Source organism: Muscardinus avellanarius (genome assembly GCF_963383645.1).
Source record: "Muscardinus avellanarius genome assembly, chromosome: 12".
Lineage (NCBI taxonomy): Eukaryota > Metazoa > Chordata > Mammalia > Rodentia > Gliridae > Muscardinus > Muscardinus avellanarius.
In genome coordinates, this window is record NC_137798.1 from 60179529 (window position 1) to 60197579 (window position 18051).

The 18051-nt window shown below is 42.6% G+C and overlaps 1 protein-coding gene across 2 annotated transcripts in view; it reads right to left on the reverse strand.

Moving 5' to 3' along the window:
• Window positions 1–586: 586 nt before the first annotated feature.
• WDHD1 (WD repeat and HMG-box DNA binding protein 1) overlaps window positions 587–18051 on the reverse strand; it is a gene marked incomplete at both ends in the record, with an annotated part of 77023 nt that continues 59558 nt past the window's right edge. For both annotated transcript variants that reach the window (XM_080706968.1, XM_080706967.1), the window contains 5 exons: window positions 587–787; window positions 7775–7913; window positions 13333–13460; window positions 15578–15748; window positions 16875–16918. In XM_080706968.1, the coding sequence (XP_080563094.1) occupies window positions 587–787; window positions 7775–7913; window positions 13333–13460; window positions 15578–15748; window positions 16875–16918 (683 nt within the window). The remainder of the gene's footprint in view (window positions 788–7774; window positions 7914–13332; window positions 13461–15577; window positions 15749–16874; window positions 16919–18051) is intronic.

The window sequence follows — 18051 nt, forward strand, 5'->3', positions numbered from 1 at the left end:
TTTTATCCTTTTTATGAAACAGGGTCTCACTGAGTTTCAAAGAGCCTCACTAAGTAGCTGAGGGTGTCCGTGAACCGTGATCTTCTTGTCTCAGCCTCCCAAATACTGGGATTTTAAGTGTTCGCCACCATGCCTGGCTGAGACCCAATTTTAAAACAAAAAATAAAAATAAAAGGGACGTAGCTCAGCAGCTGAATGTCTCTGGTTTCAATCCTCATTACCACAAAAACTAAACCAATACAAAAAAATAAAAGTGGCTTTGACTGGAACCTGATGATGTGATCTCTCTCATCAGTAATTACAGTCACGAATGCATCTGCTCCATTAGGGACAGAATACTTCGCACACATACTGTTACTACACTAATGTAAATACTAAATTGTTCCCCTCCCCCTACTTTGTACATATAAGGTCTACCACTGAGCGAATGCCCCAGCCAACTTTATTATTTTATAAAGAAAGACAATTGTCTTTAAACCCTTCAAAAATATTTGTAATAATGTGTTTCTTAAAGATTAATAAAAGTCCAGATTCTTCAAATATTAGTACAAAAAATCCATTACTTTTCTAAGGTAATTTTCTTCCTTTACTCCTGTTTAAATGCAAAAGCTGACAGTTTCTGATTTGTAGAAAGATCTAAAGGTTTTTGCTTTTTAGGCAACTTCAGATTCTCTTTTGTGGCTTCTTTCTGGTTTTCTGTTTCATGACTTTCACTGGCCACACGTTTCCTTTTCTTTCCTTCAGCCTCGTCGCTTGTGGTCTCTCCCTTGGCCTTGTTATTCCATGCCTTTGTAACATTGCAGGTGAAGAGAAAAGATTTTAAAGTTAATAACAGAAATAGGATGAGAATGATTTCTTTACTTATCCAGGTAACATTCTTAGTTCATTTTTTTGTGGTACTGGGGATGGAACCCAGGGGTAGTCTACCTCCGAGCTACACCCACAGCCCTATTTTTTATTTTGAAACAGGGTCTCACTGAGTTGCAAAGAGCCTCACTAACTAGTAGCTGAGGCTGTTCTTGAACAAGCATGGGCCACCAAGTCCAGCTTCGGGTAACATTGTTATATGCAGAATGGAGTGTGGTAGTACACACTGTGTTCCTAGTACTTGGGAGGATCACAAGTTTAAGGACAGCCTCAGCAAGTAGCAAGACTCTCAGAAACCTCTAGAGAGACCCTGTTTCCAAACAAGCTGAGAGGGCCAGGCGTGGTGGCACATGCTTATATCCCAGCATTTGGGAGGCTGAGACAGGACGACCACAGTTTGAGGGCAGCCTCAGCTACTACTTAGTGAGGCCCTTTGCAACTCAGTGGGACCCTGTTTCAAAATAAAAAGAATAAAAAAATAGGGCTGGAGGTAACTTTGGAGGTATAATGCCCCTGGGTTCCATCCCTAGTACTGCAAAACAAAACAAAACAAGCTGAGGAAGATAGAATGCCCCTGGCCTCAATACAGTCTCAGTCCCCCCGCCCCACGAAAACCATTAAGGGTCCTGATTGTTAAAAATTAATAATTGTTATTTAGAGCCTGGTGTGGTGGTGCATGCTTGTAAACCTAGCATTTGGGAGGCTGAGATAGAAGGATCATGGTTTGCGGACAGCCTCAGCTACTTAGTGAGGCTCTCTCAATGCAGTGAGACCCTGTTTCAAAATACAGAACAAAAATTAGGGCTGGGGGTATAGCTTGGAGGTAGAATGCCCCTGGGTCCATCCCCAGTACCGCAAAAAAAAAAAAAGTTAATTAATAAAAAAATCTTTCATTCTTTGAGAGAAAATATTTGCAAACTCTCAGTCTGACAAAGGGTTGATATCCACAATACTTAAGGAACTTAAAAATTCAAGAGCAAATATGAAATAACCCAAGTGAAAAATGCCCAAAAGATTCTAAATATACATTTTTAGGAGGAAGATATACAAATGGCCAACAGTCATATTAAAAAAAAAAATGCTCCAACTTCACTAATCACTCTGGAAATGCAAATTAAAACCACAAAGAGCCGGGCGTGGTGGCACACGCTTGTAATCCCCGCGCTTGGGAGGCAGAGACAGGAGGATCGCGCAGGTTCGAAGCCAGCTGCGTGCGCTGGCTTAGGAGACCCTGTTTCCAAATAAAAATGTAAAAATAGGTCTGGGAGTGTAGCCCGGAGGTAGAAGGGCTTCCAGGAACCCCAGTACTACAAAAAAAAAAAAAAAAAAAAAAAAACCTACAAAAAACAACAACAAAAAAACCACAAAGAGATATCAGCTTACTTCAGTTAAAAGTGCTATTATCAAAAAGACCACTGATAACAAGTGATAAAGAAGCTGTAGAGGTAAGAGAACCCTTTACACTGCAGTGGGAATATAAATTAGCACAGTTATGATTGAAAACAGTGTAGAGGTTTTACAAAAAGTTAAAAATAGAACTGCCATATGACTCAGCGATCTCACTACTGGGTATACAGCCAAAGGAAATGAAATCAGTATGTCAAAGCTTCCATATTTATAAAAGCTAAGGGGTAGTATAGTCTGAGGGTCCATCAAGGAATGAATGGATATGGATATAGAAAGTGTGGTATATGTACTCCAACGGAATACTACTAAGTCCTTAGAATGAAATTCTGTCATCTGTAGCAACATGGATGGAACTGTAGATCTTCTATGTTAAGTGAAATAAACCAGGCATAAGCCAGGTGCAATACTGCATGCCTGTAATTCTGGTACTTGGAAAGATGAGATAATAGGATCCCTCCCCCACCTTTTTTTTTTGAGAGGGTCTTGCTAAAGCCCAGGCTGGCCTCAAACTTGAGATCCTCTTGCCTCAGCCTCTCCAAGCACTAGAATTACAGGTTTGCACCACTGTCTCCAGCTCACTATCTTTCTTATCTATATATTTATCTATCTTTTTTTGTGGCACTTGGGGTAGAACCCAGGGGCTTTTCTAACTCCGGGCTATACTACCAGACCTATTTTATATTTTATTTGGAAACAGGGTCTCACTAAGTTGCTGAGAGCCTCACTCAGTATCTGAGGCTGGCTTCGAACCTGTGCGATCTTCCTGTCTCGGCCTCCCAAGCGCTGGGATTACAATTCTATCTCCGGGCTATACTTCCAGACCTATTTGTATTTTATTTGGAAACAGGGTCTCACTAAGTTGTTGAAAGCCTCACTACGTAGCTGAGGCTGGCTTCAAACTTGTGCGTTTCTCCTGTCTCAGCCTCCCAAGTACTGCCATTAGAAGCGTGTGCCACTATACCTAGCTCTTTTATTTTTTTTTTTATTTTTTATTTTTTTGTGGTACTGGGGGTGGAACCCAGGGGCTTTTCTACCTCCGGGCTATACTCCCAGACCTATTTTATACTTTATTTGGAAAAAGGGTCTCACTAAGGTGCTGAGAGCCTCACTAAGTAGCTGAGGCTGGCTTCGAACCTGTGCGATCCTCCTGTCTCAGCTTCCCAAGCACTGGGATTTCAAGCCTGCACCACCACACCCTTATATTCTTAATTATAGGGCACATTATAAAAAAAAACTTACCTCCAACCAGGTGTGGTGGTACACACCTATAATCCCACTACTTGGGAGGCTGAGACAGGAGGATGGCAGGTTCAAAGCTAGCCTCAGCACTTTAGTGAGGCTTGAGGTCCTCAGCAATTTATGGAGACCTTGTTTCAAAATAAAAACAAAAAATGGACTGAAGGTACAACTTGGAGGTAGAATGTTCCTGGGTCCAATCCCCAGTATATATATATATATAAAAAAAAACCTGTTCATATTAAGTGCAAAATATAACTGAAAGAACTTTTTAAAATAATTATAGCTGGGTATGGTAGCACACTCTTGTAATCCCAGCACTTGGGAGGCTGAGATAGGAGGATTGCAGTTCAGGGACAGCCTCAGCTACTTAGGCCCTTTGCAACGCAGTAAGACCCTATTTCAAAATAAGAAATAAAACATAGGGTTGGGGGTATGGCTCAGAGGTAGAATGCCCCTGGGTTCCATCCCTAGTACCCCCCAAAAAAGTGTGTGTGTGTATTTACATGTTTTGTATTTACATGTGTGTGTGTGTGTGTGTATACATGTATTACATAGGAAAGATCTTGAGTAGTCTCTACCCAGTTTCCCATCTTGTAAAACTATAGTGGCAATGATCAAAACCAGGGCCTTATCTGGGCATGGTGACACATTTTTGTAATCCTAGTACCTGGAAGGCTGAGACAGAAGAATCCCAGTTTATGGCCAGCCTCAGCAATTTAATGAGACACTGTTTCAAAATAAAAAACAAAATAGGGCTGGGGGTGTAGATTAGTGGTAGAATACTCCTGGGTTCAATCCCCAGTACCACAGAAACAAAACAACTCAGAGTGTTCAGAGTGACCATCTTTAGTTTTATTTGGGGGGGTGGGGGCTGTACTGAGGATTAAATCCAGGAGCACTCTACCACTGAGCTACACCCCAGCGCTATTTTTTTTTTATTTGAAACTGAGTCTCCCTAAATTTCCATGTGTTGGCCTTGAAACTGTGAGCTTGCCTCAGCCTCTCAAGTACTGGGGTTATAGGCAGGTTCCTACTAGGTCTTCCTTTTTTTTTTTTGTAGTAAATACACTTACTTATTCAGATGCTAATTTATCTAATCTTTTGGAATTTTAATCTCTTTATAAGTACTTTGAAAAGAGAGAGAAACACAAAATTGCAATTGCTCAGAAGTTTTTTTTTTTTTTTGGAAGGTTTAAAGAAGTTCATTAAAAGACAGAAATACAGAGAATAGGAACAGCTCCATCCCAGACTGGCACAGAGGGGTGACTCGAATGAGTACACCCCAGAAGTTCTGAATGAGGCTAGAAGTGACTAGACCAGTTTTGAGTTATACAATACCTTTATTTATAAAACCCAATTCATTAAGTATCTATGTCGCTAGGTGCCAGGCTGTACACTGCCGCCCCGGGGAGGTGAAGTCTGAGGATTTAATTGGTATCACACACACATTCCTTTCCTTTGCAACTGAAGACTGCTTACTCCTTCCTTCACATGGCAGAAATTCACAGGAGCAAGCCACCTGCTCTAATTTCCATGTGAAAGGCTAGAACAGAACATGAGCTTATTTCTTCCAAAAAAGAATATTCTCAAGTCTAAGGAGTATTCGACATGTAAGTAGATACCATATATTAAAATTCTAAGCTGGAAAGCCAGGTGTGGTGGCGCACGCTTGTAATCCTAATACTTGGGAGGCTGAGACAGGAGGATCGCAGGTTTGCGGCCAGCCTCAGCTACTTAGCGAGGCCCTCCACAACTTAGTGAGACCCTATTAAAAAAAAAAAAAAAAAAGAATAAATAATAGGGCTGGGGGTATAGCTCAGAGGTTGAATGCCCCTGTATTCAAACCCCAGTATTGCTAAAGAAAAAAAATATTCTAAACTGGGCATGGTGGTGCATGGCTGTAATCCCAGTACTTGATGGGGGAATCACTGGTTCATGGAAAGCCTCAGCAACACAGTGAGACTCTTCAGCAACCTAGCAAGACACTGTTTCAAAAAAAAGACAGATGGTGGCGCATGCCTGTAATCCCTGTAGTTGGGAGGCTGAGATAGGAGAATTCCAGGTTTGAGGACAGTCTCAGCAAGTAGTGAAACTTGGCATGAACCTAGTGAGACCCTGTTTCCAAATAAGAAATAAAATCAGGCTGGTGGTGTAGCTCGAAGGTAGAATGCTTCTGAGTTCAATCCCCAGTACCACAAAAAACAAACAAAAAAGAAGCTGGGCATGGTGGCACAAGCCTGTAACCCTAGTACTTAAGAGGTCCAAACAATAACAGGTTTGAAGCCAGCCTCATTAATTTAGTGAGACCCTGTTTCCAAATAAAAAATAAAACAAGCCAGGTGTGGTGGCGCACGCTTGAAATCCCCGCTCTTGGGAGGCTGAGAAAGGACTGCGCAGGTTCGAAGCCAGCCTCAGCTACTTAGTGAGGCTCTCAGCAACTTAGTGAGACCCTGTTTCCAAATAAAATATAAAAATAGGTCTGGGAGTATAGCCTGGAGGTAGAAAGTCTCTGGGTTCCAGCCTGGCACCAATAAATAAAATAAAATAAAATAAAATAAAATAAATAAAAAATAAAACAGAGTGTGGGGTGTAGCCCAGAAGCAGAATACCTCTGGATAAGGCTGGAACAGGAGGATCACAGTTTGCAGACAGCCTCAGCTACTTACTGAGGTCCTTTGCAACTCAGTGAGACCCTGTTTCAAAAATAAAAGAATAAAAAATAGGGCTGGGGTATAGATTAGAATGGCCCTGGGTTCCATCCCTAGTACCACCAAAAAAAAAAAAAAAAAAAAAAAAAAAAAAAAAAAAAAAAAAAGGCTAAGAGCAGGCCTGGTGGTGCACACTTGTAATCCCAACATTTGGGAGGCTAAGACAGGAGGATTGCAGTTTGCAGCCAGCCTCAGCTACTTAGTGAGGCTCTTTCCAACTCAGTGAGACCCTGTTTCAAAATAGCTGAGTGTGGTGGCGCATGCTTGTAATCCCAGCATTCTGGAGGCTGCTGAGACCCTCTGCAACTTAATCAGACCCTGTTTCAAAATAAAGAATAAAAAATAGGGCAGAAGGGGTGTAGCCTGGAGGTCAAATGCCGGTATTCCATTTCCAGATCTGCAAAAAAAGAAAAGAAAAAAAAAAAAAAAAAAAAAAAAGGCCTATGGGCATAAATCAGAAGTAGAATGACCCAGGTTTAATCTTTAGTACCACAGGAAAATAATAATTATATAAATTCTACTTGCAAGGACCCTAAAGTAACAGTCCAAAAATATAAACTAACTTCACTTTTTTTTTTGTGGTACTAGGGATGGAACTCAGGAGCCTTCTACCTCCAAGCTATACCTCAGCCCTATTTTTATTCTTTATTTTGAAACAGGGTCTCACTGAGTTGCAAAGGGCTTCACTAAGTAGTAGCTGAGGCTGTCCTCAAACCATGATCCTCCTGTCTCAGCCTCCTGAATGCTGGGATTACAAGCGTGCGCCACCATGCCCGGCTTCACTTATTTTTTTTATAAGAAAGAATTTTATTTTTTTATTTTTTATTTTTTGTGGGACTGGGGGTAGAACCCAGGGGCTTTTCTATCTCCAGGCTATACTCCCAGCCTATTTTATATTTTATTTGGAAACATGGTCTCACTAAGTAGCTGAGGCTGACTTCAAACCTGCACGATTCTCCTGTCTCAGCCTCCCATGTGCTGGGATTACAAGGGTGTGCCACCACGCCCGGCTAACTTCACTTTTAATTATAAGGAGAAAAAGGCATTTCTGTAAGTTTCCCACAAACACTGGGAATAGAACCCAGGGGTGTTTATCTCAGCCACACTCCCAGCCCTTTTTATTTTATTCTGAAACAGGGTCTTGCTAAGTTGCTCAGGCTGGCCTTGAATCTGCAACCCTCCTGTCTTAGCCTCCAAATACTGAAATTACAAGTGTGAACCATGGCAGCTATTTGTGTGTGTGTGTGGTACTGGGGGTGGAACCCAGGGGCTTTTCTACCTCTGGGCTACATTCCCAGACTTATTTTATATTTTATTTGGAAAAAGGGTCTCACTAAGTTGCTGAGAGCTTCACTAAGTAGCTGAGGCTGGCTTTGAACCTGTGCGATCCTCCTGTCTCAGCCTCCCAAGTGCCGGGATTACAAGTGTGTGCCACTGCCCAGCTAAGAATTTTTTTAAATCTGGGAAATTCACGAAGATCATAGTCTCATTACAATTATGCTTACCTTTCTTTCTTCAGTTGACAATCATAGTCTCATTACAATTATGCTTACCTTTCTTTCTTCAGTTGACAATACTCTGAATCGAAGCATTCCTTCTTTTATTATATCCGCTTCATCTGAAAAGTCAGGATTGTCAGACAAAATACTACTTCTATTTTCTTCCAACCACATCTGGAATCCAGTCCTTGGCCTAAAAGAGTAAATTATATGAAAACATTTCATGCTTCCTATACAGATTAAAGTGCCATGTAGGTTTTTTTTTTTTTTTGGTGGTACTGGGATGAACCCAGTGGCATTCTACCTCTGAGCTACACCTCCAGCCCTATTTTTCATTCTTTATTTTGAAACAGGACCTCACTAAGTAGTAGCTGAGGCTGGCCATGAACCTGCGATCCTCCTGTCTCAGCTTCCCAAGTACAGGGATCACAAGCATGTGCTACCACGGCCAGCTCCCATTAACTTTTTAAATTGGAAATTAACCCTTAGTATTTATCCTTACTAAAATTTACATTACTAGCCAGGCATGGTGACACATGCTTGTAATCCCAGTACTGGGGAGGCTGAGATAGGAAGATTGTAGGTTTGAGGACAGCCTCAGCAAGTAGTGAGACTTACAACTTAGCAAGACCCTATTTCAAAATAGGGATTTGGTAATGGTTACCTCAGAGGCAGAATATTCCTGAGTTCAATCCCCTGTACCAAACATACATGCACGCTCGCGCGTGCGCGCACACCCACACACATATGCTTTTGGGAGGCTTTAGACAGGAGGATAGTGGTTCACAGACAGCCTCAGCTATTACTTAGTGAGGCCCTTTGTAACTCGGTGAGAACCTGTTTGAAAATAAAGAATAAAAAATAAAAAAATAGGGCTGGGGGTATAGTTTGGAGGTAGAATGCCCCTGGTTTCCACTCCCAGTTTAAAAAAAAAATGTGCATGAGCCGGGCGTGGTGGCGCACGCTTGTAATCCCCGCGCTTGGGAGGCTTTCTACCTCTGGGCTATACTCCCAGACCTATTTTATATTTTATTTGGAAATAGGGTCTCACAAAGTTGCTGAGAGGTTCACTAAGTAGCTGAGGCTGCTTGGAACCTGTGTGATCCTTCTGTCCCAGCCTCCCAAATGCAGGGATTACAAGCGTGGGCCACCATGCCCGACATCATGTACAATTTTTTAAAGCATTATGGAGGTAACGGGTATTGAATCCAGCAGCATTCTACTTCTCCAAACTACACCACAGCCCCCTTTTTATAATTTATTTACTTTTTCCAGTACTGGGGCTTGAACCTGGTGGTATTCTAACTCCAAGCCAAACCCCTAGTGCTATTTTTTATTTATTAGGTCTCACTAAATTGCGGAAGGCCTCACTGAGAAGCTGAAGCTGGCCATGAACCTGCAGTCCTCCTATCTCAGCCTTCTCAAGCACTGGAATCATCATGCCTGGCTAAAATCCAAGTTTTTTGTTGTTGTTCTTGTTTTGGGCAGGGCACCAGGGTTGGAACCAGGGACACTGTAAGTCTGAGCCCTATTTTACTTTTTTTTTTAATTTATTTTTGCAGGTCTGAGGATGGAACCCAGGGGGTATTCAACCTCTGAACTATATCCCCTGCCCTATTTTTTATTCTTTAATTTGAAACAGGGTCTCACTAAATTGCGGAGCACATCACTAAGTAGCTAAGACCGCCCACGAACCACGATCATCTGGGCTCAGCCCCCCGAATGCTAGGATTACAACCATGTGCCACCACGTCCGGCTTTATTTTTATTTTAAAACAGGATCTTGCTAGGCTGATGAGAGTCTCACTACTTGCTGAGACTGTCCTACAACCTGCAATCCTCCTGTCTCAGTTTCCCAAGTACTGGGATCAAAGGCATTAGCCACTACTCAGCTAAATAGATGTATGTATGTATGTATGTATGTATGTATGTATGTATGTATGTATGTATGTATGTATTTTAGGTACTAGGAATTGAACCCAGGGGCATTTTACCTCTGAGCTATTCCCCCAGCCCTTTTTTTGAAAAGGGTCTCACAAAGTATTAAGGCTGGTCTTGAATCTGCAGTCCTCCTGTCTCACACAGGCACATGCTACCACACTCAACTAAAGATAGTCTTATAATACTAATACTATTTTATTTTTAACTTTTCCTGTAATACTGGGGACTGAATTCAGGGCCGCATGCATGCTTGAGGCAAGTATTCTACCAGTGAACTATATTTCTAGTGAACCTAGGGGCTTTTTATCCCAAGCTACATGCCAGCCCTTTTGTATTTTTTTTTATAAATTTTTATAGGTGCATTGTAGTCATACATCTCTATGGGATAAAAAAGTTGTGGAGATATACAGGCACACATCACCCAATCAGCCCCTACCCTATCTCTAACCCCTTCCCTCCCCTCCCTGCTACCCATGCTTGGCTTCCTGATTGACTTTGATGTGTTTAAGTACATCATGTGCTTTAAAGAGTTTCCTTCTTCCCCTTCCCGTCCCCTCAGATAGGTCACCTTAATTTGCTCCTCTATAGGATGCCTTCTTCATTTAGAGTTCCTCCTGTTACCCATTTCTTCCTAGTTTTCACACATTCGGAAAAGCATCTGATTTGTTATTTTTGTGACATTTCACTGTAAATGCCATAATTTTGTTCTCCTTATGGCTGAGCAAAATTCCATTGTGTACATATCCCAGAGTTTTGAAATCCACTCATCTGTTGAAGGGTATCGTGGCTGGTTCCACAGTTTGGCAAAGGTGAACTGTGCAGCCATGAACATGGTTGTTCGTGCATTAGTTTGGTATTTTGGTTTTCATTCTTTTTGGTAGATACCCAGAGGTGGTATTGCTGGATCATATGGTAAGTTCGTTTTCCTTCTTCTGAGGATCTTCTATACTGTTCTCCAAAGTGGTTGCACCAGTTTGCAATCCCACCAACAATGTATTAGAGCTTCTATTTCTCCACATTTATTCCCACTTACTGAAAACCTGAAAGCCAGAAGGTAAGTAACTTTGACAAGATGATCCACTCACAACCAATTTTTTTTTAATGGACGTCACTTGGATCTGGAAATCTGCTGAGAGATTAGGTGAGGCAGAAGCAGCTTCTAGTGCTTCCTGGCCACAAGTTGAAGAAACCCTCTGGCTCTTTGCTGTGGAGCAGGCCCCACTGCCAGGACTGCCACGGAACAGGCTCCAGGCCCGGCCTCGCTGGCTCCAGACTCGGCCTTGCTGCGTGGCAGGCTGCAGTCCCTGTCACTGTGGGCAGGATGTTTACAGAGGTTACCATTTTTCCCTCCATATATGTATATATTTTAAGTAGGAGAAAACAGCACGTGTCATTTGCAGAAGGTGGAAGTCCAATTGCCTAGCAGCAATGGATTTTATCTCCCCACTGAAAGCGGAGTCCCACAGCCTCACCATGGAGAGTGTGATCCGCTGCTCCAAACACACCCTGGCTCCCAGTGCAGCACAGATGAGCACAGCGGCCATGAACTGAGGTCTCTGGGGATGCCCAGTGCAGGGAGCTGGCCCAGCAATATGGGCGGGGCTCCCTCTGACTTGCCCCAGACATTTTTCTTACATGGTATGTTGTCCAGAATTCCTGCATATGTGCGGCAGGAGCATCTATTTTTGGGGAGATTTCTTCAAAAATTCAAGGTGGATTGGATTGGATCTGTCTGCCTCTCCTGAATACTGGCCGCTGCCACTGCCGCCATCTTAGTCTGTCTCTGCGAAACTTTTTTTTACATAGTATGTTGTCCAGAGTTCCTGAGCATGTGGGGCAGGAACAGTCTACTTTTTGGGGAGATTCTTCAAAAATTCAAGGTGGATTTGGTTGGATCTGTCTGCTTCTCCTGAATACTGGCCGCCGTCGCTGCCTTGTTGGTCTTTCCTAGAGTATGTTGTTGTTAAGTATTCCTGTGCAGTCTGCTTTCTGATCTCTTCTGTGATATCCCTCCAAAAATCACTTTTCTTACAGTAGCAGGTGCTGTGCTTCCGTCTTGCCTCTAATTCCGCCATTTTCCACTCTCTCTCCTATATTTCAGACAGGAAGTCATGACTGGAAATGTTTCTGTGTTGTCCCAACCAGCTATTAAATCAAAATCTGTGTTCCAAAGTTTCTCAGAGGGATGCATGTCCTATTCAGCTGTTGTCAACCATTACTGCTGCAGCTGTGGTCACCACTGCAGCCACAGCTATTTTCTTCCCTCTTCAATATTTTTTAATAAAAGAAAACAGTGCTTGTCTTTTGCAGGAGTTGGGGGCCCAAGTACTTAGTAGCAATGTGTTTTATCTCTCTGCCAAGAGCGGAGGCCCACAGCTTCATCACGGAGAGCAGGTTCTGCTGCTCCGAGCACACCCGGCCCCCAGCGCTGCACAGAGGAGCGCAGCAGGCAGGAGCGCCCTTGGCTCTCAGGACACGTGGCGCAGGCCGACCTGACTATGCGGGGCTCCATCTGATGCATCCCGAACAGTTTTCTTACATAGTATGTTGTCCAGAGTTCCTGAGCATGTGGGGCAGGAGCAGTCTATTTTTGGGGGAGATTTCTCCAACAGTTCAAGGTGGGTTGGATTGGGTTTATGTACCTCTCCTAAATACTGGCCGCTGCCGCCATCTAGGTCTGTCTCTTCTCTCTTATATTTTAGGTAGGACATCACGGCTATAAATATCTCTATATGTTGTCCCAATCAGATATTAAACCAAAATCTGATTTCTGGGTTTCTCAGAGAAATACATGTCCTATTTGGCTGCTGCCAGTTATCGTCGCTGTGGCCGCAGTAGCCACTGCAACCGCAGCCGCCGCCATCTTGGCCCCTCTCCCCTGTATTTTTTATTTTGAAACAGGTCCTCGCTAAATTGCTGAGGCTGGCCTTGAACCGGCAATCCTTTCTCAGTCTCCCAAGTATTGGGATTACAAGTATGTACCTGACATATTTACTTATTTTTATTTAGTGTGTGTGTATGTGTGTGTGCCCCTGGATTGAACCCAGGGGTATTCTACCTCTCAGCCCTATTTTTTATTCTTTATTTTGAAACAGGGTCTCACTAAGTAGCTGAGGCTGGCCATGAATATGAGATCTTCCTGTCTCAGCCTCCAAGTGGATTGATTACAAGCATGTACCAACACACCCAGCTTATTATTATTTTATTTTGGTGGTACTGGGGTTCTTGGAAACCCTTCTACCTCCGGGCTACACTCCCAGGCACCTATTTTTTTAATATTTTTTTTTATTTGGAAACAGGGTCTCTTAAGCCAGCGAGGCTGGCTTTGAATCTGCGCGATCCTCCTGTCTTCGCCTCCCAAGCGTGGAGATTACAAGCGTGCGCCACCACGCCTGGCTTATATTTATTTTGAAACAGAGTGGCTAAATTGCTGAGGCTAGCCTTGAACTTGTGATCCTTCTGTCTATGATTAGAGTTATGCACCACCACTCCTGGCTTTTGTAGCTTCCTTAATGTCACAAGGATTAAAATGCATACTTCCAAGATGAATGTCTTATTCATAAAGGGAAAAATAAATTTGCATAAGTTTATATTTTGAATAACAGGGTTGTTAGTGTATTCTTTTTATTGGAATACTGTATCTTAGATTATTAAGTTTTCTCTGAACTGACCTTTGGTTTTCAGTGTTTTGAGGACACAGAGCTGGGGCTTCAGAGGATGCATTTTTAGAATTTTCTTCTTTCATTTCCTCAGTCTTATCGGCTTGAGTTCTTTTCTGAAAATATGATGCTGCAGATGCCTATAGAAACAAATATTATTAGTACTAAATGTAGTATGATTTTATATGTTACAAGTTCTGACATATGAAAAATATTTTTGTTTTGGTACTGGGGATTGAACCCAGTGGTATTCTACCTCCAAGCTACACACCCAGTCCTATTTTTTTATTGTTTACTATTTATTTATTTATTTATTTATTTATTTTGCAGTACTGGGGAAGGAATCCAAAGGCATTCCACCTCTGGGCTAAACCCCCAGCCTTATTTTTATTTTTTGGTGGTACTGGGGTTCCTGGAAACCCTTCTATTTCTGGGCTACACTCCCAGGCCTATTTTATATTTTTATTTGGAAACAGGGTCTCTTAAACCAGCACGGCTGGCTTCAAACCTGGGCAATCCTCCTGTATCCACCTCCCAAGCGCGGGGATTACAAGCGTGTGCCACCACACCAGCTTATTGTTTATTTTGAAACAGGGTCTTACTGAGTTGCAAAGGGCCTCACCAAGTACCTGAGGCTGTCTGCGAACCACAATCCTCCTGTCTCAGCCTCCCAAATGCTGGGATTACAAGTGTGAGCCACCACGCCCAGCTAGAATTTTTAATTGTTTAGAATCCTTTTACTAACAACTGAAGTCTTGAGTTCTTGGATGAAAATAAACATGTACACAAACAAAACCAAAAGAAAATAATGCTTCCCATTCCATCTTTTATAAATGAACTAAATTATATTAAATGGAAAAGATAAAAACAGCTAGCGGGGTGTTGTGGTATATGCTTATAGTCCCAGCATTCGGGAGGCTGAGACCAGAGGATCGTGCTTCGAGGTCAGCCTCAGCTACTTAGTGAGGCCCTCCGCAACTTAGTGAGACCCTGTTTCAAAATAAAGAATAAAAAATAGGGCAGGGGGTGTGTAGTTTGGAGGTTGAATGCCCCTGGGTTCCATCCCCAGACGCATTAAAAAAAAAAATCTACTTAACTGATGATAAATCTATCGTCAAATACTTATATTATTATTATTATTATTATTATTATTATTATTATTATTATTGGTGGTACTGGGGTATAACCCAGGGGCTTTTCTACCTCTGGGCTACACTCCCAGACCTTTTTTATATTTTATTTGGAAACAGGGTCTCACTAAGTTGCTGAGAGCCTCACTTAGTAGCTGAGGCTGGCCTCGAACCTGTGCGATTCTCCTGTCTCAGCTTCTCAAGCGCGGGGATTACAAGCATGCGCCCCCATGCCTGGCCATCAAATACTTATAAGGGCAAATATATTTAGAATATAGAACATGGAAAGATTAGAGCCATTAACAGCCATGGCTAATTAGGAATATACATCAGAACTATGCGGGAGGTATTTTAAAAAGTTTATAGACAGATGTCTAAGTTCCTAAGGACAGGTGTAGGGTGTGTGTGTGTGTCTGTGTGTTAAAAAGTGATTGAGCTGAGTGCAGTGGCACATGCTTGTAATCCCAGCATTCGGGAGGCTGAGATTGGAGGATCATGGTTTGCAGACAGACTCGCTACTTAGTGAGGCCCCATGCAACTCAGTAAGACCCAGTTTCAAAATAAAGAATAAAAGATAGAGCTAGGGGTGTAGCTTAGAGGTACAATGCCCCTCGGTTCCATCCCCAGCACCGTCCTGCCCCCCACCCAGAGTGATTCTGGAAGGGGAATGGGTAAGGGCTAACTGGGTGATGTGTGCATGTATGACTCTACCATCTTGTACTCCATTAAGATGTACGGGTACAATGCACAATAAAACATTTTTTAAAAAAAGTGATTCTAAAGCCGGGCGTGGTGGCGCACGCTTGTAATCCCCGCGCTTGGGAGATGGAGACAGGAGGCAGGTTCATAGTCAGCCTTGCTGGCTTAAGAGAACCTGTTTCCAAATAAATAAAAATAGGTCTGGGAGTGTAGTCCGGAGGGAGAAGGGCTTCCAGGAACCCCAGTACCACCAAAAAAAAAAAAAAAAAAAAAAAAAAAAAAAAAAAAAAAGTGATTCTAGAGCAAAACCAACCAGAATCAACGATGAAATACTGCTACCTCTCATCTTACACCTGAGAAAGTGAGCAGAACTGAAGACAAAGAGTTCACATGCTGTTTTCTGCAGATGTGGGGAGCTGAAACAGTACCTGCTTAGACTTTGGCTTTGGAATCAGAGGCTTTATAACTGGAGACCTTTCATTATTTGCTGTTCGATTAAGTGTAGTGGATTTCTTGGATGATTTGTTCATGTTGTCTAAAATATTCGTTGAGCGTGCTGAATTCACTGACAGAGTTGGCTCTTTGGAATTGGCTAATACCTAAAAGCGAAGTAATGTTAGCATTTTATGTTTAAAGAAGAAAACAGAAATTGGGAGGCTCAGACAGGAAGGCTGCATGTTTGAGGCCAGCTTCAGCAACCTCATGAGCCCCTCTGCAAATTAGTGAGACTCTGCCAGGTTTGGTGGCACACACTTGTAATTCCAGTACTTGGGAGGCTGAGACAGGAGGACTGCCCAGGTTCGAAGCCAGCCTCAGCTACTTAGGGAGGCTCACAGCAACTTAGTGAGATACTGTTTCCAAATAAAATATAAAATTGGTCTGGAAGCGTAGCCTGGAGATAGAAAACCTCTGGGTTCCATCCCCAGTACCACCAAAAAAAGGAAAAAAAAAAAATCAGTGAGACCTTGTTTTAAAATAACATAAATATATAAAATAAAATATGGGTGGGGGTATAGCTCATAGGTAGAATGCCCCTGGTTTAATGCCAAGTGCACAAAAACAAATAAAATAAATAAATAAAGCTTGGCGTGGTGGCGCACGCTTGTAATCCTCACGCTTGGGAGGCTGAGACAGGAGGATCGCACAGATTCGAAGCCAGCTGCACTGGCTTAAGAGACCCTATCTCCAAATAAAATATAAAATAGGTCTGGGAGTGTAGGCCAAAGGTAGAGGGCCCCTGGGTTCCATCCCCAGTACCACCAAAAAATCAATCAATCAATCAATCAATCAATCATGACTGGGGGTGTAGTTAGAGGTAGATGCCCCTGGGTTCAATCTCTAGTATACCCCCTCACACAAAAATAAAAGAGAAGAAAAAAGAAAAGATAAGCAGAAGATGTCAAACGTAACTAGCTCAAGTGTGAACCAGTGCTGCTTTCTTTGTTTTCAAAATCACCAGTCTTTAGTGCCTGAGTCTAGGGCGGCCCATCTGGCCTATCTAAGTATTTATATGGACATGTGATTTTTTTGTGTGTGTGCTGAGGTTGAACCCAGGGGCATCCTACCTCTAAGCTACATCCCCACCCTTCTTTTACTTCTTATTTTCAAACAGAGTCTTTCTAAATTGCTGAGGCTGGCTGTGAACCTGCAATCTTCTTGCCTTAGCCTCCCAAGTACTAAGATTGCAGGCCTGAAGCATAACAGATATGACTGGAAACAGTTTACCTTGAAGGGGTTTACTCGTCCTTGGTTGCTAAAGGTAACTGCACCTTTCAAGAGAAAGAAATCCTCAGTTAATAGTGGCAAAAAACAGATGACTTCACATGTCTATAATACTCCATGGAATATTTTAATCTGCTAATATGAAAACAAAGGTAATTTACAACTTTAAAACTTTATTAACAAATATAGATAATGGCTTTCTTACTTCCAAGACAAAATATTAGATGGGAACTATCCCCGCCACTATAAAACATACCCAGTAAGTATAGAACTATCTTTTCTCCTATCATGATGAAGGAGTGGTACTTTATTTAGCTACGGTTAGCAATTCCTTTTCTGAATCCCTCCCCCTCCTGCTTTATCGATAAACTTGACCTATTCAATGCTTCTTTCCTTATCTTTAACTTTTTCCTACAATTGGCTCAAGTCTCTCAATATTAAACAAACAAAACCCCCTCGGCCCTCACGTTCCTTCCAGTCCCCATTTAACTCCCCATGCAGACAAGTTTTCAAAAGCTGCTGACTATTCCCATTTTCTCCCTGCCCACAGACCCTCCCATATAATAATACAACTCCAGCCCTTTTCTTTTCTCTTTTCTTTTTCGCGGTACTAGGAATGGAATCCAGGGGCATTCCTTTTCTTGCTAAGGCCCCAGTCACCTCTGCGTGATTAAATCTGGTAGGTGCTTTTCAGCCATCTATGTATTTGCCTCCTCAGTTGAATTCCGTAATAGCGGCTGGCCCTTTCTCCTTAACACTTTCTTCCCTTACCATTTGCAACACTGCTTCCCTAACTTAGCTCCTTCCCCTCCCCACCAGTGGTCTCAATCTCTTCGTGGTTCCTCTTCTTCCTCTAATGTTTGCTTGTTTTTCCTTCTTGCTTTACATACTCCCAATGTTTGGTTACTCATGTCCAAGTTTAAAATTGCTATCCTATCGCCCTTAATTTTTTCTGGGGGGGGGCACTGGGGAATGAACCCAGGGGCATTCTACTTCCAAGCTATACTCAAAGCCCTTTTTATTTATTTTTATTTTGAGACAGGGTCTCAATAAGTTGTTGAGACTGGCCTTGAATTTGTGATCCTCCTGTCTTAGGCTCCTATGTACTGGGACTGCAGGAATTGCGCCACTGCGCCCAGCACGCTCGCCCGCCCGCCCTCCCTCCCTCCTTCTCCCTCTC